Source organism: Setaria italica, chromosome VIII (assembly GCF_000263155.2).
Source record: "Setaria italica strain Yugu1 chromosome VIII, Setaria_italica_v2.0, whole genome shotgun sequence".
Taxonomy (NCBI): Eukaryota; Viridiplantae; Streptophyta; class Magnoliopsida; order Poales; family Poaceae; genus Setaria; species Setaria italica.
The window spans coordinates 16,172,402-16,198,275 of NC_028457.1; the positions used below are offsets into that span (position 1 = coordinate 16,172,402).

Genomic DNA, 25,874 nt, shown 5'->3' on the forward strand with positions numbered 1-25,874 from the left:
AGCGCAATGATCGCTGGCGTCACTCCCGGAGTTCTGCAGCACCGCCCGGTTTGCTCAATCACCGCCACGGCAGAGCACTCCATTGCTTCTCCCCGGCCTTCGCGCCGCTCCTCTTCACTCTCTCCGCGATGTTTCCGTTCCTCTGCTCCAGCAGCTATAAAAGGAATGCCCCCGTCGCCGGAGTTCCCTCCGTCTTTGTTGCCCTTAGCCTCCTCTAGCTCCCTGCTCAAGCTTCTAGCGCCACCCACCCAGTTCTTGAAAAGTTCTTCTCCCAGTTCCTTCTCAGTTCCTCCAAGTCACCCCGCAGCTTGCTCCCTTGTGCTGCGTAGAGCTCTCTTGTGATCCGCAAGAAGCGCCACCGCCGGAGCATCGCCGGTCTTAGTCCCTTCTCGAAGCTTTAGTTCCGCGCCCAAGTCTGCTCCTTCCCGACCCCAAGCTTCCTTTCAGGAAGAAGGTGAGTGCCGACCCTAAGTCCGTCTCGCCCGACCCCTCCTATCCGCCCGACCCCAGTTCCATCTCGTCCGACCCTGTCTGTTCGCCGACCCTTGTCCGCCTCGCCCGAGGGCTTGGCTGTGATCTTTTTCTTCAACTCGAGGGTGTATGTGTAAAACGTGGGAACCCTTCAGCGCCTACGTCTGAGGATCCCAGTTATCACATCCTCTAGTTCAAGGATCAAACCACCAGTTTCCCTTCCTACCCTTACCTGTTGATCATCATCAGCTCTCTCAAACAGCCTCAACCTCCTGCTCTTTGTCGCAAGTTTCTGGGCTCAGGAGAGCCAGTGTTGCTGTCAAATCAAACGTTTAAGCTAACCCTTGCATTGCATTCGTGTAGAGCTGCATCTCGCTGACGGCTTCTACGAGCTGCACCCGGCGCCCGAGGAAGAAGCTGTAGCCGAGATCCTGCCCGCGGAAGTCGAAGCCGCCCCCGAAGTCGAGCAGTTCCAGCCCTCCTTGTTTGCAGGCAAGCCCCGGTTGCATGAAAATCCTACGTGTTCTTGCCAAACTTGCACATGTTGGGATACGAGGTAGGCTACGCTAGCGCAAATCAAAATTTCTACCGCGTATAACCAGGAAGAACTGCCGTATAAGGATCACGGGATTACCACTCGACGCACTACTGGTGCGGAAGATGTAGATATGCGTCGGTGCAGTGAAGACGATCACGTAGTCGTACGTAGTCGAACAACGTAGTCGTACGTAGTCGATCACGTCCAGCGGCTCCTCAGCAGCTCGTCCACGTGCACAGCAAGATCGCCTCCGGTGCCGCGGCTCGTCGTCGGCTCGTCGTGGCTCGTCGGCGGCTCGTCGATGGCTCGTCCAAGTGCTGCAGGCGCAACACCTCCAAGGTATCCACACGTGCAAGGAGGAAGCGTCGCAAGCCGGATTGCTAGATCCGCGAGTTGCAACAGGCGAGGGCGTGGGAGGCGCGGCAAGTGTGCAGCCAAAAGGTGTGAAACCCTAGGGCGCCCCCACCCCTCTATTTATAGGGGTTCCTGATGGGCTTCTGGATCCGAGGCCCATTAGTACTCCTAAACCTAATCCAACTCGGATCAGATCCGAATTGGGCTTCCAGCCCCTTAAGTGTGTGACCCTATGGGTTCGGATACGTATAGACATGGCCCGAGTACTCCTACTCGGCCCAATAGTCGGTAGCGGCCTCTAGCAAGACGTTCCAACTCCTATATGCATACGAAGATCATATCAGACGAATCATCACAACATAATATACATGCTATTCCCTTTGCCTCACGATATTTGGTCTAGCTTCAAGCCGACCGCTCTTTCTCGATCCTGTGATTCGGAATCCCTTTGTAGGTTAACTCTTAACCGTACGTAGCATGGCCATGCATTTTCTGATCCGATCACTCGAGGGGCCCAGAGATATCACTCTCAATCAGAGAGGGGCAAATCCCATCTTGATTGACCATGTCTCATAGCATGCTTCTTGACAAACCCGAAAGCTACCTTTATAACTACCCTGTTACGGCGTAGCGTTTGATAGCCCCTAAGTAGGTCGATCCACATCTAGAATACATGCGACAATCTCAGGTCTAAGGACAAAGCGTATATGTTGTTTAAAGAGAGAACTACTTCTCGTGTTGGGTCAGTCCTAACACATGTCTCAACATGTGTCCACATTATTAGTTCAACATCTCCATGTCCATGACTTGTGAAACATAGTCATCAACTAATACATGTGCTAGTCTAATATTCATGTGTGTCCTCACATGAACTCCGACTAGGGACAACTTTAGAATAACCATACAAGTAAAGAGTTTCACATACAATTCACATAATTGCAAATCAATTCAAGTAGCCTTTAATGGATATTCAATGAACACAATATACAAATCATGGATACAAATGGAATATCATCATCTCTATGATTGCCTCTAGGGCATACCTCCAATAGTCTCCCACTTGCACTAGAGTCAATCTAGAAGGTACCTAATACCCATAGCTCTTACATGCGCATCATGCTTAGCCTGCGGGAGTGGTTTTGTCAACGGATCAGAAATGTTCAGATCCGTGTGTATTTTGCATATCTTGATCTCACCCCGGTTAATGAAGTCTCGAATGAGATGAAATCGCCGCATTACGTGTTTGTTCTTCTGGTGGTTCCTTGGCTCCTTTGCTTGCGCAATTGCCCCATTGTTATCACAGTAGAGATTCAATGGGCTGGACGCATTCGGGAACACACCAAGCTCAATGAGGAAATTCCTAATCCAAACACCTTCCTTCGCGGCTTCCGAAGCCGCGATGTACTCGGCTTCTGTCGTAGAATCGGCCACCGTCTCCTGCTTGGAACTCTTCCAACTAACAGCACCACCATTTAGCGTGAACACAAATCCTGATTGTGACTTTGAATCGTCTCTGTCGGTTTGGAAACTAGCATCGGTGTAACCTGTTACAACGAGCTCCTCCTGACCTCCATAGACGAGGAACATATCTTTAGTCCTTCTCAAGTACTTAAGAATGTTTTTCACCGCTGTCCAGTGACTCTCACCTGGATCAGATTGGTGTCTACTTGTCATACTTAGCGCATATGAAACATCTGGGCGAGTACTTATCATTGCATACATGATAGATCCAATAGCCGAGGCATATGGCACTCTACTCATGCGATCCCGCTCATCAGCAGTCGAAGGACACTGAGTCTTGCTAAGATGTATGCCATGTGACATAGGCAAGAACCCTTTCTTCGCCTCTTCCATGCTGAACCGCTTCAACACTTTGTCAATATAAGTATCTTGGCTCAAACCTATAAGCCTTCTCGATCTATCTCTATAGATCTTAATACCCAGAATATATGCCGCTTCCCCTAAGTCCTTCATCGAAAAACTATTTTTCAGTGAAGTCTTTACGGACTCAAGCATAGGAATGTTATTTCCAATCAGTAATATGTCATCCACATATAAGATTAGAAATACTACAGAGCTCCCACTAACCTTCTTGTAAATACAAGACTCTTCTTCGTTCTTGGTGAAGTCAAACCCTTTGACTACTTCATCAAAACGAATGTTCCAACTCCTAGATGCTTGCTTCAATCCATAAATGGATCTCTGAAGCTTGCATACCTTTCCAGCATTTTTCGGATCGACAAAACCCTCGGGCTGTATCATATACACGTCCTCAGCTAGGTTTCCATTCAGGAAAGCTGTCTTGACATCCATCTGCCATATCTCATAATCGAAATATGCAGCTATAGCTAGAATAATCCGAATGGACTTAAGCATCACTACGGGCGAGAAGGTCTCGTCGTAGTCAACTCCTTGAACTTGTCGAAAACCTTTTGCGACAAGTCGTGCTTTGTAGATGTGAACATTTCCATCCATGTCCTTTTTCTTCTTATAGATCCACTTGCACTCTATGGCTTTAACACCATCAGGCGGGTCAACCAAGTTCCAAACTTGATTGTCTCCCATGGACTCTATTTCGGATTGCATGGCACTCTGCCATTTTTCGGAGTCTGGGTCCATCATTGCTTCTGCATATGTCGCAGGCTCATCATTGTCCAACAATAATATTTCTCGCATTTCGCGGAGCCTTGCCGACCTTCGTGGTTGTGGCGGTGCTTCTCTTGCCATGGGTATCTCAACTTGTTCTGCTACGTTAGCATCACTCATTGATTCTTGCCCGATTGGCTCATCTTGAACTTCTTCAAGATGCACTGTCTTTCCACTCTTTTCTCCTTTGAGAAACTCTTTCTCTAGGAAAACCCCGTTCCGAGCGACAAACACTTTGCCTTCTGATCGGTTGTAGAAATAATATCCCAAAGTTTCCTTTGGATATCCCACGAAAATGCACTTATCCGACTTGGGTGTGATCTTGTCCGACTGAAGTCGCTTGACAAACACTTCACATCCCCAAATCTTTAGAAAAGACAAACTGGGAACCTTTCCAGTCCATATCTCATATGGTGTCTTAACTACGGATTTAGATGGTACCCTATTTAGTGTGAAAGCTGCTGTTTCTAGAGCGTATCCCCAAAATGACAACGGTAGGTCCGACTGGCTCATCATTGATCGAACCATGTCTAACAAAGTTCGATTACGTCGCTCGGACACACCGTTTCTCTGAGGTGTTCCAGGCGGCGTAAGTTGTGGAACAATTCCGCAACTCTTTAGATGATTGCTAAACTCGTGGCTCAAATACTCGCCTCCACGATCAGATCGTAAGGCCTTAATTTTCTTGCCACGCTGATTTTCAACTTCATTCTGAAATTCCTTGAACTTTTCAAAGGTTTCAGACTTGTGCCTCATCAAGTAGACATAGCCATATCTACTAAAATCATCAGTGAAAGTTATGAAGTATTGGAATCCTCCTCTAGCCGTCGTGCTCATTGGTCCGCATACATCACTATGTACGAGTTCCAACAAGTCTACTGCTCTCTCAGGAAATCCTGTGAAAGGCGTCTTGGTCATCTTGCCTAGCAAGCAAGCCTCACATGTCTCGTATGATTCAAAATCAAACGAAGTTAGAAGTCCATCAGAATGGAGCTTCTTCATGCGCTTTTCACTTATATGACCCAAACGACAATGCCACAAGTAGGTAGGACTCAAATCATTAGGCCGAGGCCTTTTAGCACTTACATTACAGACAGGTGAACCATCAAGATTTAAAACAAACAATCCATTCACAATAGGTGCAAAAGCCATAAACATATTATTCTTAGAGATCACACAACCATTGTTTTCACTCGCAAATGAATAACCATCCTTCATCAAGCATGAAGGAGACAAAATGTTTCGACTTAAACTAGGAACAAAATAACAATTATTCAACTCCATAATAAATCCTGACGGGAGGTGGAGTTGCATCGTCCCGACGGTCAAAGCAGCAACTCTTGCATTATTGCCCACGCGGAAATCAACTTCTCCTCTTTCCACGCTTCTACTTCTTATCATTCCCTGCATCGAATTGCAAATATGAGCAACCGATCCGGTATCAAATACCCAAGAATTAATAACTGTATCAGCGAGAAATATGTTGTCTATAACATTAACAACAAGCGTACCTGAGGTAGAAGTACTCTTACTTCCGCCGTTCTTCAACGAAGCTAGGTACTGCTTGCAGTTTCTCTTCCAGTGACCAAGTTCATGACAGTAAAAGCACTCTTTATCTGGAGCAGGTCCAGGTCCAGATTTAACCTTGGGCGGTGGGTTTGGCTTGGACGTTCCAGCCTTGCCCTTCTTCTTCCAAGAATTGCCCTTCTTTTTAAAGCTGGGCTTGTTCTGTATCGCCATCACATGGCTGGTACTAGCGCTTTTCTTGATGTCAGCCTCTGCTGTCTTGAGCATACCACACAGCTCATTCAATCCCTTCTCCGTCCCATGCATATGGTAGTTCGAGATGAAGTTCCCATAGCTAGGCGGAAGAGAGGAAAGAATGAAATCAGTGGCCAACTCTTGGCCCAGTGGGAAGCCTAGCTTCTCCAACCGTTGAGTGTAACCAACCATCTTGATCACGTGTGGTCCTACTGCTGCGCCTTCTGCTAGCTTGCTCTCAACAAAGGCCTTAGACACATTGAACCTTTCAGTCCTGGCCTGTGTTTGGAACATGTCTCTAAGCGCCACGATCATATCGTGCGCCTCATGGTTTGTTTCGAACTGCATTTGCAGCTCGGGTTCCATGCAAGCAAGCATAAGGCAGCTTACTTCAAGGTTAGCATCACATGCTTTCTTGTAAGCATTCTTAGCAGCAGCGGGTGCATCCTCAGCAGGTTCTTCTGGTAGTGGGTTGTCTAGAACATCTTCCTTTTTCTCAGCCCTGAGAACAATTCTCAGGTTGCGGATCCAATCCGAGTAGTTTGTTCCATTCAACTTGTCCTTCTCAAGGACCGAACGCAAAGCAAACGATGTGGTGGTGTTGCTAGGTGCCATTTAATCTACAACAAAAGTAATGCAAAATACACTAAGACAAACGTATCCATGATAGAGCAAATTACATTAAACTATTTTAACAGAATCTACTCCCACTAAAATCAATATCCCTCTATTGAAACTTAGTGATTCAGGATCCACAACTAACAAGTCTACTAGTGAGCTTTAGCATCACCGCTAGCAAACGAGGTAGATCGGTAAGCAACTTTTGCTAATCATATCACATATGACTCCTGTTGTTGGGTGACATCTCTATGTCTCGGCGCCCAACCTTTATGCCCCAAGGTCCTTAACCGTTAAGATGACCTCGTTAAGCAAACCAACCCTTATGCGTGTAAGTGTCCGACACAAACCCATCTAGTCAAGGAAAACTAGTGGCACCCTAATTTCATAGACCCACCACTAATTGTACAAGACATGGGACGGTGCAAGTTTTAGTTGGGAAGGCATACTAACTTAAAATTTGCGAGGGATCGTTCTACTTCTAACATCACAGCATGCAGAAAGTAAAACATAAACAGAATAGCATTCACACAGCTTGTGACACAGTATGGCCCGTTTTCATATGGTGATCTCCATCTCCATAGAACCTGTTCACCATGGTGATCTCCATCTCCATGTTCCATGTGCGCCATCCTCCTGGTGATGAGTCCTCCAAGAACTAGAGCATGCTATTACGCCTAATAGCTAGTAAAGAATCTAGTAATGAAGATTACATAGTTGCTTGGATCATCACAGATTGGTACGCAGACCATTAAATACAATAAAGTGACAACACATATGGCTCCTGCCGTGTTGTCGTACGCGCGACACGCAGGTCACGAATTAGTTACACACATGCATCACATACACAAGGGGGCCATACTGATCACAAGATACATCCTGCAAAAGAGAGTTAGGCGTCCTAACGTTCCAAACTTCGGAGGCCCGAAACTCCATCTTCCAAGCCGAATTTGGCAAATCTAATTTCGCCGAAAACGGCAAAGCGGTTGAAATTCACGTGTAACTTTTTCTGTAGATCAATTTTCGTATAGAAATCGCCCCGATCCAAGATCATACCGAAAAGTTACGGCTGATTTACCGAAGCATGCGCATACGGCAAAATCCCGACCCCGGCAGTAGATCCCATCTACCATTGCACATCTAATGCGCTTGGCGTATGACCCTGGATCTCGATTCGACCAATCATATTGATCTTCCCTCACTGCAACTGGATTTACGTGTATCACTTAACTCCGATGGCGGAAACCGACCGGTAGGAGTATGTCGTTACACTACCATTGCAGCAAGGGCACGAAACCAGGACATAGATCAAACAGAAAACTCGCATATCTCCATATGCACACATCCCGAATCCAAAACTAAGCAGCTAAGGCTCTGATACCACTGTTGGGATACGAGGTAGGCTACGCTAGCGCAAATCAAAATTTCTACCGCGTATAACCAGGAAGAACTGCCGTATAAGGATCACGGGATTACCACTCGACGCACTACTGGTGCGGAAGATGTAGATATGCGTCGGTGCAGTGAAGACGATCACGTAGTCGTACGTAGTCGAACAACGTAGTCGTACGTAGTCGATCACGTCCAGCGGCTCCTCAGCAGCTCGTCCACGTGCACAGCAAGATCGCCTCCGGTGCCGCGGCTCGTCGTCGGCTCGTCGTGGCTCGTCGGCGGCTCGTCGATGGCTCGTCCAAGTGCTGCAGGCGCAACACCTTGAAGGTATCCACACGTGCAAGGAGGAAGCGTCGCAAGCCGGATTGCTAGATCCGCGAGTTGCAACAGGCGAGGGCGTGGGAGGCGCGGCAAGTGTGTTCAGCCAAAAGGTGTGAAACCCTAGGGCGCCCCCACCCCTCTATTTATAGGGGTTCCTGATGGGCCTCTGGATCCGAGGCCCATTAGTACTCCTAAACCTAATCCAACTCGGATCAGATCCGAATTGGGCTTCCAGCCCCTTAAGTGTGTGACCCTATGGGTTCGGATACGTATAGACATGGCCCGAGTACTCCTACTCGGCCCAATAGTCGGTAGCGGCCTCTAGCAAGACGTTCCAACTCCTATACGCATACGAAGATCATATCAGACGAATCATCACAACATAATATACATGCTATTCCCTTTGCCTCACGATATTTGGTCTAGCTTCAAGCCGACCGCTCTTTCTCGATCCTGTGATTCGGAATCCCTTTGTAGGTTAACTCTTAACCGTACGTAGCATGGCCATGCATTTTCTGATCCGATCACTCGAGGGGCCCAGAGATATCACTCTCAATCAGAGAGGGGCAAATCCCATCTTGATTGACCATGTCTCATAGCATGCTTCTTGACAAACCCGAAAGCTACCTTTATAACTACCCTGTTACGGCGTAGCGTTTGATAGCCCCTAAGTAGGTCGATCCACATCTAGAATACATGCGACAATCTCAGGTCTAAGGACAAAGCGTATATGTTGTTTAAAGAGAGAACTACTTCTCGTGTTGGGTCAGTCCTAACACATGTCTCAACATGTGTCCACATTATTAGTTCAACATCTCCATGTCCATGACTTGTGAAACATAGTCATCAACTAATACATGTGCTAGTCTAATATTCATGTGTGTCCTCACATGAACTCCGACTAGGGACAACTTTAGAATAACCATACAAGTAAAGAGTTTCACATACAATTCACATAATTGCAAATCAATTCAAGTAGCCTTTAATGGATATTCAATGAACACAATATACAAATCATGGATACAAATGGAATATCATCATCTCTATGATTGCCTCTAGGGCATACCTCCAACAGCACATGCCTTCCGAATAGCATGTTTGTGCATTTACGTTTAGGAGTTGTGTGAAACCCTAGATACATGGCTTAGTAACCCTTGATATGAGCACTAGCTGTTGGACCGAGTAGCTGCATTGCTTAAATAGGAGACGGTAAAAGCCGAGTGATCTCCTATCACTCGCGAGTTGTAGGAGTTGCATGTTTCCTCTCTGCTACAACTATAAGGACGGTAGACGGGGCAGGGTTGGGTAACACTTTGGTGGTCGGATGGTTGCCCCGTCTGTCTATGAAAACTTGCTAAGGCCCGACAGTGGTGGTGTTCATGATCAAGTGTTTGAAAGTACTAGCCTCATACTTAGTATGGGATGAGGAAGCCTAGTACCTGATTGAACCTAGACGTGAGCGGTCGCCCCATTGTTCTTGGAACGGAGTTTCCCCTGCTGGTTGTCGCACGTGGTGGCAAAGCGTGGTCACAGAACGGCAGAGACCGGGTCTGTGGAACCTTGCACCAAAGGAAATGGGCCCGACACGGGTTAGGGGATTGATGGGGAAGGCCGACACAGGAAGCGACCTCCGGGTGCGCGGATGTCGTGGGGCTAGGTTCACCATGCATGGTTAAAGAACTCGAATCGATTCATCTGCCTCTCACAGTTTGAGATTACTTGATCGCTATGTCACCCTGAGTAAATGAGGAATCTGATGATGGCAATGTTGTTGTTTTGATCTACACACTTGATTGGCTCGATGTTTGCTTAGAATAGGTTGCACAACCTAGACTGGTAAGTAAATCTAGAACCGGAGCTAAAACTTGAAAATAGGATACTTAGCGCTTTTGGCAAAACAAACCCCTCAGCCAAGAAGCCTTGCATGTCTAGTTGGAAGAGTAGTTGGCTCCTCCTCGGTTAAGTCTTGTTGAGCTTAGTAGCTCAGCCTTGTTGTGGCTCCTGTTTTTCAGGTGAAGTTGCAGTTCCCGACCCCTCCCTTGTTGGCGCTTGGCCGCCCCAGCTCCCGCCAGGCTGGACGGTCGAGTGGGACCCCTCCTCGGACGGCGAGGAGAGGACTCAGTGATGTTCTGGTTGGCCTCGCCCGGACGTCCGACCCCGACAAAGTCTTCCGCTAGCTTTTCTCTATTGATCCTTGTTTGTAAACCCTAATGTTGGATTTCATGGTGGAACCAAAATGAGTAAAACTTGTTCAAAATCCGTGGACTCGTTGTATTCTCTGTAACCGCTCGCCTTGTGTGGGTTGCTGAACTCGATCCTGTTTAAGTGGTTAAATCGGATGAAGTCCGACGGCGCTTCGTGTTGGCTTGAGTTAACCAGGGGTGTCGCATGTTAGGCGGCTAAACTCTGATTAATCAAGCTAATCTGAGGTGGTTCCACCATAGTCACACACTTAAGGGGCTGGAAGCCCAATTCGGATCAGATCCGAGTTGGATTAGGTTTAGAAGTACTAATGGGCCTCGGATCCAGAGGCCCGTCAGGAACCTCTATAAATAGAGGGGTGGGGGCGCCCTAGGGTTCACACCTTTTGGCGAAACACACCTGCCGCGCCTCCCACGCCCTCGCCTGTTGCAACTCGCGGATCTAGCAGTCCGGCTTGCGACGCTTCCTCCCTGCACGTGTGGATACCTTGGAGGTGTTGCGCCTGCAGCACTTGGACGAGCCGCCGACGAGCCACGACGAGCCGCTGACGAGCCGACGACGAGCCGCGGTACCGGAGGCGATCTTGCTGCACGTGGACGAGCTGCTGAGGAGCTGCTGGACGTGATCGACTACGTACGACTACGTTGATCGACTACGTGATCGTCTTCACTGCATCGACGCATATCTACATCTTCCGCACCAGTAGTGCGTCGAGTGGTAATCCCGTGATCCTTATACGGCAGTTCTTCCTGGTTATACGCGGTAGAAATTTTGATTTGCGCTAGTGTAGCATACCTCGTTTCCCAACACGTAGGACACGCTTGGCTTTCTCATTTTGGGGAGAAGTGTAAGGACACGAGAGGCACAAGTGGATACCCCGAGAAGTCAAAAAGGATGTGAGAGTCTTATTGACAAACTCGGTCCCGTTGTCAGCTTGGACGCTTCGAACAGGAAGACTAAACTACATGTCAGCTTAGGCGCAAAAATCAATGATGTGTGAGGTGACTTCAGACTTGTGAACTAAAGGAAATGTCCAACAAAAATGTGAGAAGTCGTCCAAAATGACTAGGTAGTAGTGATAACTAGAGATGCTTGCTACGGGAGAAGTTCAAACATCACAGTGAACTAACTCAAAAGGAGCAGAACTACGGGAGCTAGAATGTGAGAAAGGTAATTGCACATGTTTCCCTAACTGACATGAATGACATAGAGTATGACTATCTTTATTACAAGCAATGGACGAAGTTTGTCTAAGTGTGGCGATGGCGGCAGGACCAGGATGACCAAGACGGAGATGCCCCAAACTGGAGGAGATGGTGAGGCCGACGTGGGGCACTACAAAGTTGGTTGTTTGAGGCATGGTGTAAAGATCGCCAGTGCTATTGCAGCAAAGCATCACGCGTCTGGTCAGAAAATCCTTGACTGAAAAACCAAAAGTGTCAAACTCTATGGTGCAGTTATTGTCCTTAGTAAACTAACGAATAGAAATTAGATTACGAATCAGAGAAGGAACAGCAAGGACATTGTTAAGACGAAAGTGAGAGGTGGGGGTGGTAAGGGTCGAGTTGCCATGGTACGTGATAGGAAGGGTGTGACCGTTACTGACAGTAATGGAGGAGTGAGAGGGAGGGAGTCTGGAGAGAAGAATACCATCCGAGGATGACATGTGCCGGATGCACCTAAGTCAACCACCCAACCGTCGTTCTGCAGCACCATCTGGTTCAGGGTAGCAACCAGACCTGCCTGGTCCCGGGTTGACGCCTGAGTGGGCATCTGAATAGGGGCGTAGGCAGCGTGGGCCTGCGGAGGGGGGCCAAGGAGACCAGGGGTGCCGACGCACCAGCCCCCACCACCCGACGGATGCTAACCACCAACCTGCTGGAAGCCCGTGGTGTCATAGGAGTCGTCCCTGGATTGAAGCAGAACCACGGGCCGATGGGCTGTGGGGGCCCGCTGCCGTGAGAGCTGCCGCCACCAAGGGGCACCTGGAAGCTGCCGCTACCCTTCTTCTGCCACTTCTTCTTGCCGCCGCGGCTGCTACTGCCGCCGCCGCCAGTCTGGACAGAACCAAACGGCGGGTGACACCCGCCTGTATAGCTGGAGGACGAAGACGACGAGGAGGTCCTGGCAAGGAGGGTGGTGGAGTTGGAGATCTTCTCCTCGTTGGTAAGGCGAAGTTCCTTCAGGGCGAGCATGTCCCACGCCTGGGTGAAGGACGGGAAGCCAGCAGTTGAGTTGGCAATGTCGTCGGCGGTGTTGGAGAAGTGCGGGTTGAGGCCGCGGAGGAGGTTCAGGACAAGCTGGGAGTCCTGAACGGGATGGCTGACGTCGCGGAGGGCGTCGGCGAGGGTCTTCATGCGGCTGCAGTACTCGGCAATGGAGGAGTCACCCTGTGTCATGGAGTGGAAGTCGTGGCTGAGGAAGATCGCCCGGGACTGCTTGTTGGCGCGAAAGAGGCCCTCAATGGCGAGCCAAAGATCCCAGGCGGTCTGATTGTCGTCGGTCATGGCGAGGTTGAGGATGGAGTCATCGATCGAGCTGAAGAACTAGGAGTGGACGCAGCAATCCGCTTGATCCCAGTCGAGGTGCTGGGAACGGGGCGCCACCGTGCCATTGATATGCGACTTGAGGCTGAACTTGCCGCACATGGACTTGAAGAAGGACGCCCATCTGGAGTAGGCGTTGGACTTCATCATCAGCGTCACGGGGACGTGAGACTTGACGGAGATGGTGGCGTAAGGGTGGACGGCGGGCGCCGCCGCCAGGTACACGATGAAGCCGTCGCCGCCGTTGCCGGGCGCGTCGCCGGCAGGAGGAGCTTGGGGCGCACTGCCAGAGGAGCCATATGTGCCAGGTGGTGGCACAAATGCACCGCCGTTGATAGCAGGGGGCGGTCCAGGATTAGCACTAGGAGCGGTGGTGTCGCCGGACACAGAGGAGTCGGCAGAGGGCATGGTGCACGACTGGGGGGGAGCCGATCGGGGGAGCCGGTCGGGGAGGTGCAGCGGAGTGTGGGTGGCGGTGGCATAGGGGGGGCGCCTAGGTTGCGCGGATCAGCGGGGAAGGCCCAGGGAGAGGAGGCCCATAATCTAATCTCGTGATACCATGTAGAGAAGTAGATGGGAAAACACCACACACCCTAATAAGGGGGTGACCTCTATATATGGCCAATATAGCTTGGAGTACAAGTAATACATCAAATGTAAAAGGAAAGGAGAAATACATTTATTAGTTCCTTCAGTGTTTGGGAGCTTTCGAACGGCTGTCAAAGACATCGAATACCAGGGCTACCACATCGCCAAAGACTGGAAAGTAAGTGCCTTTTGCATCCCCTCTTTCTATCAGAAGTCAGAACTCACTCACACACTATGGTTCCGCTTGCGTTCATAATGGCGCAAAGCTTTACACATTTAGATGACAATTCTTCCTTGAGCCAGGAAAGTTCGATCCAATACGGTTTGAGAACCATGTTCCTGTGAATTGTTTTGTTCCATTTGGGGGAGGTCCAAGAATGTGCCCTGGAAACGAATTTGCAAGGGTAGAAACAATGGTGGCTATGCACTACCTGGTGAGGCAGTTCAGGTGGAAGCTGTACTGCAATGAAGAAACTTACAAAAAGGATCCGAAGCTAACACCGATCATTGGGCTCCCGGTCCAAGTCAAGTTGAGAAGTCCACTTGCAAGTGCTGAAGCATGAATAGTTGAAATGCTTCATACATTATTTCAAGTGAATAAGAGTGCCTTGATACATTGTATATATATGCTGCGTTGCTGTCCGCATGGTTGTAAAGATTTACCGAATACAAATTGTTAACCAATGTGATTTTGTGAGTGAAACTTTTAAGATCCATTTGTTAACCGTATGCCCTGAGTTTACAAATAGCCACGCAAACAACAAAGGGTTTCTTATCGCAAATCTTTACTTTTGTATCATAGCGTATAATGATTAGCTCATCCTCGATCTTTACTTCAATCAGACCTCTTGTTTTCTAATGTTGAGTGACAGTGCACCCTTTTTAAAAGAGGATTGTTCTAGGCAATGTTAGTTCAATTGAATTAAAATGAGGAATTATATCACATTGCCCACTATCCAAACAGACTGACATGCAGCAGTCTACAGCTTTGTCTGTGGCTTTATCTAAGAGCAAGAAAACTCAATTGTACCAATAACCTTTCAGGAACTTATGGTAACAGATCTAGGCTACATACAAGAACAAATTGATTGTATCTTAGTACTCTAGTCCATATACTTGGGGGTGTGGACATGATCAGATCAAACTTTCGAGACTTTAAAATAGTTTGGAAAAGTCATGTGCATATTCATCTTGAAAACTGCTTCTGTAATATATAAATTTGTTGGATTTGATAAATATAATCAAGTGCATAATGGTGATCAAATATTTACACTAGAGACCAATATTTCATGTACAAAACAGAGACAAGTAGGAGACTGTTCTGTAATCTTATATATGCAGGATGGAGGAACACAGCTACATAGCTAGAGCATCCGTGCCCTGGCGCCTGAGCACACTTGTTAAAGAAAGATTCCTAACGTCGGCCAGTACAAAGGCAGTGATATGAAATTAAAAGCATCAAAAGAATGTTGAATCAGCCTTGATATCCAAAATGGAGTATACTCTGACCAGCGTTGTCAAACATTCATAAGGGCCTATGCCATTAACTTGTTTTCCCAAAAAAAAAAAGAGCAAAACACTTACAACTACAGTATTTACACGAACGGAAGATGAAACAATCATGCATAATCTCTACTGGGTTCTGATTGTGCACCTAGTTAAATTTAGTTCGAAAGGTTTGTCCTTCAAGTTGCGAAGACAAGCAGCATATTTACAATTTGGAAATATAGCTTCAGGCCTCAAGCTCGTCATTTACACCTTCATCTGTTGCTGAGGCAATCTCCTCTGATGCACTCTTATACGGTTTAACACCCTCCTCATGTCTATCTAGCTGCGATTCATTTTGCATCATCTTTTCTCTTAGCATTGTCATTAGATCTTCCTGGGCATCTCGGTTTTTGGCAAGATAATGTTTGATACCGTCTTTGCCTTGGAAAGTTTGCCCATTCATATGATAGAACACTCCTGATTTTGTTATGAAGTTGTGCTTGCAACCTAATTCAATGAGCTCTGATTCACGGCTTAAGCCCTTGCCAAACTCAAGCTCAAGCTGTACGGTCTTAAATGGAGGAGCATGTTTGTTCTTCACAATCTTGACTTGAATTTGCGCACCAATAGCCTTTTAAGTACAACTGAATTGGGTTAGGAAACAGCTTATACTGTTCTCAAATAAGGTAAAGAACAACAATGTCATAACCGCTACATGACTGGATCAATAGTGACTAAAAATTCATCAATAGGCATTCAAAGTACTCCCAATTCCTGTTTATTCACCATTAAAAAAATTAATTTTAGTTCGCCAATACTATGCTGGGTATGAGTTCACAGTAAACAAATGTATACATTACTAGATGCCCTATTAGCAAGTCAAAGTATTTCCTAAATTCGAAATGCAGCACTATGTTACATCTCACACTTAGCAAAGTTCAAATAGTACCATGATGATGCTTTACAAAGTTCAAATACTACCATGATGATGTTTTACCTCTTCACACCTTTTCATAAGACTTATCCTTTTGGTGTTCATGCGAACAGAAGCATAAAATTTCAAGGCATTTCCTCCACAAGTTACTTCTGCTGGTACTCCAAACCCACTAAATGTGCTTAGCTTTGATCTTACCTGTACACATTCCCAGGGATAAACTGTTATCCTAGATAAATATGGAAAATGAACTGGACATAATATCAAAACTTGAGTAAATTGAGAGGACTAGAGGAATTTTGAACATAAGATATTTTGGTCAAACTATTAAGCAACTACACATTTAAGAACCAATTTCACAAATCTAACTGATTTACTGCAATTTGTTGTGTTGAGCTATAGGATGTCACATCATAAGTATGAATGAAAATAGCATCATCGGTATTAGTCATGTACCACCCTAGCCCATTCCATTCAAAAACTCTACTTAGAATACTCCCCACAGTCACAAATAAGTGACATTAGTATGTCACACATGGCCTTCAAAACACAATTTTGACCACTATTTGTCATAATCTATTAAAAGTTAAAACACATATCAAAATTATATTTGTATGAAACTACTCTTTGATACAGATCTACTCATCTTATTTTTCAATATCTAAACTCAAAACACAAAAAATAGTTTGTAATTGAAGTTTCAAATTGTTGACTTAGTATGGACCCAAAAAGCCACTTATTTGTGACTGGAGGGAATAGTTCCTGGATATTTAGCAATATGGTTGGCTAATAGTATTAGATATGCTCAGTTGTACTCCCTCTTGTACTACTAGCCTATACGGCTTCCACTTGTACTACTAGCCTATATGGCTTCCACTTGTACTACTAGCCTATACGGCTTCCACTTGTAACTGCCAGCCTACATGGCCTATATATGAAAGGACCCCCCCCCCCCCACCCCCCTCCTGTGGTGTGGTGTGTTTTGCCCAACTCTCAATATGGTATCACGAGTCCGGGTCCTCTAGGCCGGCCGTATGCCCTCTCTTCTCGCTGCCCCAGGCACCCTCTCCTCTCCTCTACTCCGCTGCCCAGGCGCCTTCTCCTCTCCTCCACCAGGCGCCACACCATCAGCACTGGTTCTTCTCCTTCCTCCAGCAGTTACTGCTGTTTGTGTCCACTATCACCAGCAATTCTTCCCTAGAAGCTGCTGAAGCCATGTCGGACGCAGTGAGTCCCTATGCCACCATCGCCGTCAAGTCCCACGTCCCCATGACGTTGGAGCTCTGTTCCTCCAACTACAGCAAATGGAGCTCCTTCTTCAGGGCCATGTACAGCAAGTTTGGTCTTCTGCGGCATATCAACAGGACTCCTCCCAATCCCATCGATGCTGCCTGGTACCAAGCCAATTGCTGCGTCCGCAGCTGGCTGTATGGCTCTGTCTCCGACTCTGTCCTGGACTTCACCATGACAGATGACCTGACGGCGCGCCAACTTTGGGTCGCCATCGAAACTCACTTCCAGGCGAACCAAGCTCCCCGCGCCATCTTCATGAGTCACGAGTTCCACTCCATGACTCAGGGCGATCTGTCTGTTGAAGACTACGGCAAGAAGATGAAGAGGGCTGCCGATGCCCTTCGCAACATCGGGCAGCCCGTTGCAGACTCCATGCTCGTCCTCAACCTCCTCCGCGGCGCCAACCCCCGCTACAGCACCACTGGGGACTTCATCACCGCCACGCCGAACATCACCTTCGCTGCAGCACTCGATCAGCTCGCCCTGAAGGAGCTGCATTTGACGAACGCGGACAAGGTGGTGGCGTCCACTGCTCTCGTCGCCTCCACCCCTTCCCCTGGCTACGGCTCCAATTGCCGCTCCTCCTCTGCGCCTTCTGGCTCCCAGCCACGGTGCAAGAGGGGTTCTGGCAAGCGGAACAGCGACGGCGGCCAGCAGCAGCCGCGTGCGCCCTATCCCACCGGCCCGTGGTTCTGTTTCAATCCATCTGCTCCACAGCAGGGAGGCCAGGCCGGCGGCTCGGGCGGACAGGGCTGGCACGGCGGCCCTTCATGGGCTGGGTCCTCGGGCGGCCAGGGCTGGCGTGGTGGCCCGGGCCTCCTTGGCTCCGCGCCACAGGCCCACGCTGCGTTTGGGTCCCCTTCCCATTCTTTTTGTTCATTATGCTGTAAAAACAAGATGTCATGACAGTAGTGACCTACTGGCTACATGCTCTGGATAGTGTGGTATGCACTGGAACACAAGTTAGTGTGTTTAATAGGTAAACATAAGTCCTCAAAAGTTCTGGACTGGAAAAAATGGAGTAGCAACTTAGTAGAGTGGATGGAGTGTCTGTAAGTGTAAAAAGTGAGTGAACAAAGCCAAATGGTGCATCGGATACCATTCAACATTAAGCGAGGATTCCAAGCCAACTTTATTAAGAATAAACAGAGGCATGTACGTAAGTTATGAAAACAATTCATCAGTAACATACTAACATTTTGGCCATCAAGAAGCTTATTTCACTAATACTAGCTCAGTCTAAATAAATAGCCAACCTGATTAATAAATAACAGGATTGTCCTGGAGCGAGACAGAGAATGGCTCAACTTGCGAAGCGCTTGACTCATAAGCCTTGCTTGAAGTGCAACATGTGCATCTCCCATCTCACCATCCAGCTCAGTTTTGGGGACAAGAGCTGCTACCTGTATTATACTGTGAGTGTCAGCAGTAAACAACCAGAACAACTGTTATAAATGGCAGTTTTGTTATGGGGTGTGCAGCATTAAGTTACTTTGGTAGGTAGTACACAATTCTAGAGTTTATCAGAAGTATAACAACGAAGAGCATTGAAGTTATATGACAACAATAAGCATTGAAGTTATATGACAACGAAGAGCATTGAAGGTATATGGCAACGAAGAGCATTGAAGCTATCAACTACAGAAGTCTCTAGGAAGACAAGTTTTCAGATTATTATTATTTAAGATAAAAATTGTGTGCTTCAGATCCTATCAGTAACTCCCAAGCACTGGAACACCACCCAGTAGGCAAAAGCAAAGCATTGAGAGCTGAAAGTACTAACATTCTACGTACACTGTCCACAACCACAACATCAATAGAGCCACTTCGAATTAGGATGTCAGCGAGGCCAAGAGCCTGTTCACCACAGTCAGGTTGAGACAGTAGCATGTGCTCTGCCTTCACACCTATAGATTCTGCTAAGGCTGGATCCAGAGCATGCTCAGCATCAATAAAAGCACAGTTTCCTGGACGAACATAAAACAATGAGCTGAGATGCAATCATGACAATGACATAGAAAACATATCCCCATGGAGCATACAAGAATTTTGAAATGTTGATGCCCCCCACCACACACACACCCATGCCCACTCTTTTAGGAAAAACTAATTGTCACTGCAAAGAGTGTGGTGGCATCTCTCCATGAAAGGTTAGAGAAAACTCAAGAAACAACTTTCTATTTATCTCCATGTAACCTCATAAGCTATTAATTCTTGTATGGCTAAAAAATTCTGGTGATTAACTCCATCTTTTAACTGTTTAGATTATATGCTTTTGAACTTTTCTTTAATACAGGTATATGACAGAAGTGAATTAATTATGTGTGAGATATATTAGCTAAGCATATCTTTATCAATTTGCATAGTGCAATATGCAAATAGTTTATTTAACAAGAAAAAATACATAAAAGGTATACAGCCTAATCATTTTACTATTTGCAAGAGAGTAGCCTTATGAATGAAATCCCTGTTGACATGGTTACGCATCAGTAGAGCACAAATAGTGGAATTCCTAATTCTCTGTATAGTGAAGAAAATTCTAAGGATATAATTAAGTTATCATGGTACAGCGATACATATTGCCAGAATCTCATTCACCAGATTGGTCTGTTTGAAAAATGATACAATTTTACATAATTGTCCTCAAAAGCAGTCTGTTTCCACACGCATGCTAGATAACATATGGTGTTAAAACGAGAATGTAATATTCCAAATGCCCATCCAACATCATTCCTAGATGTGTGATGCCCTTCAAGAATGCCACACTTAATCACATGGCTTTCTACAACAGATCATAAACCCATGATACGAAGCTCTTATTGTTTGCCCTCCTTTGTTTCTATGGTTTTGAATGCGAAGACATCTTTGTTGAATCATGATGCGAGATTATTAGTAACAGACGCTAACACTGATGACCCAGCCATTAGCCTCCAATACTATTTGTACTACATTTTTTTCCATTCATAATAACTTAAGAAGTATACCTTAGCTAAAAGAAACAAAGTCTAGTAAAGGTCAATAATGTGTCTCAGGGTAAGCACTTAACACAAGATCAGATGTCAGGATAACTAACTTACCTCCAGTCTTCTGAGCTTCAGCTATGACATGAAGTGCTAAAGTTGTTTTCCCTGAAGCCTCTGGTCCATAAATTTCAACAACCCTTCCCTGCTCGTAAATGTAAAAGATAAATGTAAAAGTTTAAATGTGAAGAAAAGAGCATAAGTATAATGCAAAATAAATCCTATTTGTGATTAAGGGAAAATTTCCAAAATCTTATTTAACAAACAACATAAGCAAAGATGTGAATATCCTTAGCTAGATGATCATTACCCTTCATTCTTCTGTGCGTATGGTTTAACTTACATGTTAACTTAGTGACATCGAGCTAATCACTATGAGTGAGTGTCAGATGTTCAATCACATTATCAATAATAGGCCAGTGGAATGGCAAGTGCAAATCATGCAATAATTACATCCTGTATCCCAAATCCTAACCAGTTACTACCTATAGTAAACCTTATTCTCTGTGTGCATGAACTTATATCTCAACTTATTGAGGTTGCAGGTTGCTGCGAAATTACTACTTATTGGTATAACACAAGTGGGTTCACATGATGAATTAGGCCAGTACACTGTCAAGTCATCTAATAATATGGCCTCTTTCCAAAAATTCTGAATTGCACATAAATTTTGTTGACAGAATAATTAGTATGAGAAACTGACCTTTGGAAGTCCACCAATTCCTAAAGCTGTGTCCAACGTGAAGGATCCCGTGGATATGACAGGAATTCCTTTACGACTGTAAGCATGATTTAACCACATTATTGACTCCTCACCAAATGCAGATGTAATTTGGTCAAGAGCTTGCTGAAGTGCAAAGTCGTTTTGCTTAATATTTTTCTTGCCATGTTCTTCTGCTTTTGATTGTTCTCTCCCTAACAAGCAGATAATAAAACATTGTGTCAGTGGAAAAATCATGACTGAAATAATCTGTAAATCCAATGAAACTTAACACATGAGATCCTTTTTGTTATTTTAAACACAGGTTCGAAATATCCAGAATCCACAAGCAAACATGAGCATCGTACAAAATTAGACAGGATATAGAAGGTTGGAAACCAATAACCACCAGTAGCAGCCATGTTCCCGTTCCCGTTCCCAGAACGTGGCACGACACTTATGAAAGGTTTTTACACTAAATTGTTCCCGTTCCCGGAACGTTCCCTGTAGAGAGGCAGGATTAGGGAGAACACAACACACCCTAATGAGGGGGGGTGACCTTTCATATATAGCCAATATGGCTTGGTATACAAGGTAATACAATCAAGTATACATGGAAAGCGTAATCAGCTATACAATCTCTAATATTACCATCCCGGAACGATGTTCCCAGAATGAGGAACGTGGCCACGTTCCACGTTCCCAGCTGCTAACCAGTCCACCACATGCGTTGCAATGTATAAACAGAGAAATACATTCAAGAGAAAGCACACAGCATGTAATGTTAGTCCAAAGAATTTTACTAACGAAAATTGCAAACAACATTTACGGTTCTACCAACTTCGCCCAATTTTTATGCTGCATTCTGAATAGAATTTACGTATTGTCCTTGCAAGACAAGTCGTAAAAATTAATTTCTCTCACCTATGTAACAGGTCACCTAAAGGCAGTGTCCTTACCACAAGATAATTTTGTTCATTCTCCAACATACAAAAACATTTTACTAAAAGAATGCTGCAAAAGTGCCTCTGAAAAAAATATCATGTAACTCAACATCTTGTTTCTATCAGTTAACATAATAATATGATACAAAAATATTACAGGTAGAAGAGAGTAGATTCAGAAAATGTATCAAACCGAAAGTCATATCACTAGTTTAGTAAGGAAAAAAAAAAGTGAGTAGCATATATACACCTTCTGCTGACAAGCTTCGCAGCTGAACTGTACACAGCACATTTTGATTGCAGCATCCCTGAAAAAACAATAAGAAGATGATGAAAATAGGTACAACTTGAACATGACTTTTTACTAACCACTAATTCTTCTGCTTATTCAAAATTTGGCTGAAAGCATAACATTATTTAGTCAGTTTTTCACAAATTAGCAAATACATAGGATTACGTTTGCCCCACTTTTGCAAATAAGGAGCAGGGATGAGCATACTTAGGCAAGAGTCACTGCTTGAATTCCATGATAGTCATGATATTGTAATATAGGAAAAATCAAGAACTATAGGATTAATCATGAACCAAACGGAAATGATTAGTACAGAACTATTATTAGAGCCGTGGAAGGTGATTTCAGGACCATAAACAAAGTTAAAAGTAAACACAACCGCAACATATCAAGACAAACTGCATGAATGGAATAGCGTGATACTGTACCAAATATAAATATAGGGTGTACACAACCACATGGTACCAACACCACAATGTAAGCATATGCTGCACACAACTGTGTCTGGGGCTCATCCAACTGAAGAGGTTCCAATTTCAAAGAAACGCCACCAGGACAGATTTCCGTCCATCACGCCACTTTGCCTTAACCGAACCAACCAAACACGCAAACCTGACAACGCCTGCGATCCCCCGTACAAAGTCCCCATGAGACCATGACAGCACCAGACACGGCCCGCATCTTGTAACCAATCAGGAACCGAAAGGGGCGCCCAAATCGACCACACCAACGAGGAACTGGGGCAAGCCCCGTACTCCCTTGATTTGAATCGAAAATCGACTCGTCTCCATTCGATACCCTTGGTTGGGGATTGAAACACAAAGCAAAAGGGAAGGGTGGGGTTGGGGTTTTAGGAGCTGAAGGCGGAGGGAACGAACCAGCGCGGAGGACGCCGGGGAAGGGGAACGGGCGGAGAGGAGTCGGCGGAGGAGCGGCTGGGCGCGCCGGAGAACCCTCGCCATAGCTCCTGCAGCTTGGCGCCTGAGCTGGCGGCGGCAGCAACTGCACTAGCAGCGCAGCAAGTAACACCAGAACTTCTCTGCCCTCGACTCCTCGAGGAACTAGCAGCAAGTCTCGAGCCGGGCCGAGCCGGGCCAGGGCCGGGCCAGGGCCGGGCCTCGGGTCTGTCAGAGCCTAGTTCTGATCTTCTTTCTGGACTGTGTGTCAGAAATCTAGCATATTTTGGGACATTTTAATTCCAAAATTAAACATGTAAAATATTATCATGAATATGTTCATGAATACGTTGAGTGATTCAGTGACAACATAATATGTGCTAGTGTTCAAATTTAAACTTCTAATAAACAAGAACAAACATAGCTACAGAAGATTTAGGATGTACCCTGAGGCGGGGTCAGTGCTGGAGGCACCGGATGCGCTGTTACCATCTGGAGTAGTCATACTAATCGTGGGATGGCCTCAATCGATGTAGTCGTACAAAAATGATGCTGGAAGGGGGTCGATGCAGTGCAGTCCCACAAACGGCCTCCGGGAAGTAGCAGGAAGAAGACGACGTAGTCGATCAGCGCAGCCACTAGGAAGAAGACATTGCATACGAATAGGTACTTGGCCACCAGGAAGTAGACGATGTAGCGGCTGACCACCAGGAAGTAGATGTTGAAGTCAATCAGGAAGGGAGCGAGCAGTCGCGTTCAACGCTCCCCAAAAACCTTATCGCCCGCCTATCTCGAGCAGGATCTCTAGCAGTAGGTGAGGTTTTGAAGGCTCTACTCTCGCCAGTACTTGTGCGAGTAGTGTTTGGCGATGGGAATGCAAAAGAGCAGCAGATGACAGAGGGAAAAGAGAGAGGTCTCCTAAAAGAAATACCTTCGTGCATCTCTGGGAGGAGTAGGAGGGCGCCTTATATAGGCGAGCGGTGAGGAAGGGGGGATAAACCCGGACGTGCAGTCGACACAGTCAATCAATCCAGTAACCGTTGGAATATTTCAGAGGTTATTCCTTAGCAATTATTGGAGTGAATTCTCTCAATTAATGACCCTGATGACTGCATCTAATGACAATTTACTGGAGTGGATTCTCTCAGTTGATGACTCGGATGACTGCATTCAACGGCAAAAGGATGACTGCATTCAACGGCAAAAGGTTCACCGCACCGCAGCACATCATGTCACATCGCACATCTCGTCTCGACACACCATGCCCCGTCCCGGCCTAGCGAGGCGAGCGCGCGCGGCACACTAATATCTTTTATTGACTTCACAATTGGTGTACACAAAGTCCACCTTTTAAGTCAATTAAGATCCTCCTCAAATCCCCATGTGGGACTAAACACATAGCTCTCTAGCATTTATTAGTGGGCTTTTAATTCTTTTAATTGAATTAAATAAATGGGCCAAGCCCATATATTCCAACAATCCCCACCAAGAATTTCAAGCCACACTAGAAATGCTCTCAAATCCACTATAATCTTTGATATACTAGTATTTGATGGAGACTGTTAAGTTGAACTTCCATCTAGAGCTAAGGCTACACTTATTCACAACTGTACAATAGACTATGCCTTGAATTGACAGTCTTGTGCAAACAAGTTTGACCAGAGCCCTTCACTAATACTAGGCTGCGAAAGCATCCCCGCGGTTTGGAGCTTATAAGTCATACTCCAGGCCTTTTATGAGTTTTTAGAGATCACCCACATCTCATAGACTATGACCGGTAGTCAGACTCATATAGGTGCATTCTTAAAAGATGTTCTGTAGGACAACATCTTTGCTTCAAAGAAACAACTCCCTTGTTTCAAAGAGGTCACTCGGAACATATTAAGGTATAAACCAACCTACCATATAGGAATGAAGAGAAATGCATCCTTCACTGGAATGAGCCTATTCAAAGGTTCTCTTCTCTCAGCCAAACTATAACTTGTTTCACCATCCTACTTCACGAGATCTCCGATCACATAAAACATGTTACCACTATAGAGTAACTCATGTGGGTCTCAAGACCAATTCCATAGAAGCATTGTCTATCACATTTCGTGAAAGATCCTTTGTGAATTGATCTGCCAGGAACATAATCCAAAGCTATAACTCTGGAGTTTCTTAATTTCCTAACAGATTTCAATCGCCTCTTAACATGCCTTGATGAATTCATGTTATCCTTTGAACTGTTCACCTTGACAACCACAGTTTGATTGTCACAGTTCATTAAAATTGTCGGTATCTTTTTTTCAATTATCGGCAAGTCCATTAAGAGTTCATGATGCCACTCAGCCTCAACAGTGGCGGTGTCTAATGCTGTGAATTCTGCTTCCATTGTTGACCTCGTTAAGATGGTATGCTTGCAAGACTTACAGGAAACAACGCCAACTCCAAGTGTGAATACATATCCACTTTTGGGTTTTATCTCATCAGCATCAGAGATCCAATTTGAGTCATTATACCCTTCAAGTACCCTTGGGTGACCAGTATAGTGAATCCCGTAGTTCACAAAGCCTTTTAGATAGCTCATCACTCTCTCTAGAGCATGGCAATGATCATCTCCCGGATTTGAAACAAACCGGCTTAGTTTGGTCATAGCAAACGAGATGTTAGACCTCGTAGCACTAGCCAAGTACATAAGTAAACCAATAATTTGAGAGTATCTTAACTAATCTCTATTATCCTTTTATTTTTCCTTAAAATTACACTAGGTTGAAATAGGTTTGGAGTCCCTGTAACCAAAAAGACTTAGAACCTTTTCCACATAATGGGATTGCAAGAGTGTAACCCCACCATCACCTTCTCTTACTAGTTTTATATTAAGGATAACA

General features: G+C 45.7%; 1 protein-coding gene across 2 annotated transcripts; it reads right to left on the reverse strand.

The window, feature by feature from the left end:
- Positions 1–14,888: 14,888 nt before the first annotated feature.
- Positions 14,889–23,137, reverse strand: LOC101764146 (protein RecA). Of its 2 annotated transcripts, XM_004979134.3 has the most exons (8): positions 22,987–23,137; positions 22,067–22,124; positions 20,876–21,087; positions 20,230–20,317; positions 18,947–19,119; positions 18,409–18,555; positions 15,923–16,057; positions 14,889–15,556 (listed from the first exon to the last, which is right to left on the reverse strand). In XM_004979134.3, exons 1-8 carry the CDS (start codon positions 23,068–23,070, stop codon positions 15,170–15,172), a joined length of 1,284 nt encoding a protein of 427 aa, XP_004979191.1. In that variant the 5' UTR covers positions 23,071–23,137; the 3' UTR covers positions 14,889–15,169. The 2 variants fall into 2 exon arrangements, with proteins under 2 accessions (XP_004979191.1, XP_022685163.1); XM_022829428.1 differs by lacking the exon at positions 15,923–16,057.
- Positions 23,138–25,874: the final 2,737 nt, after the last annotated feature.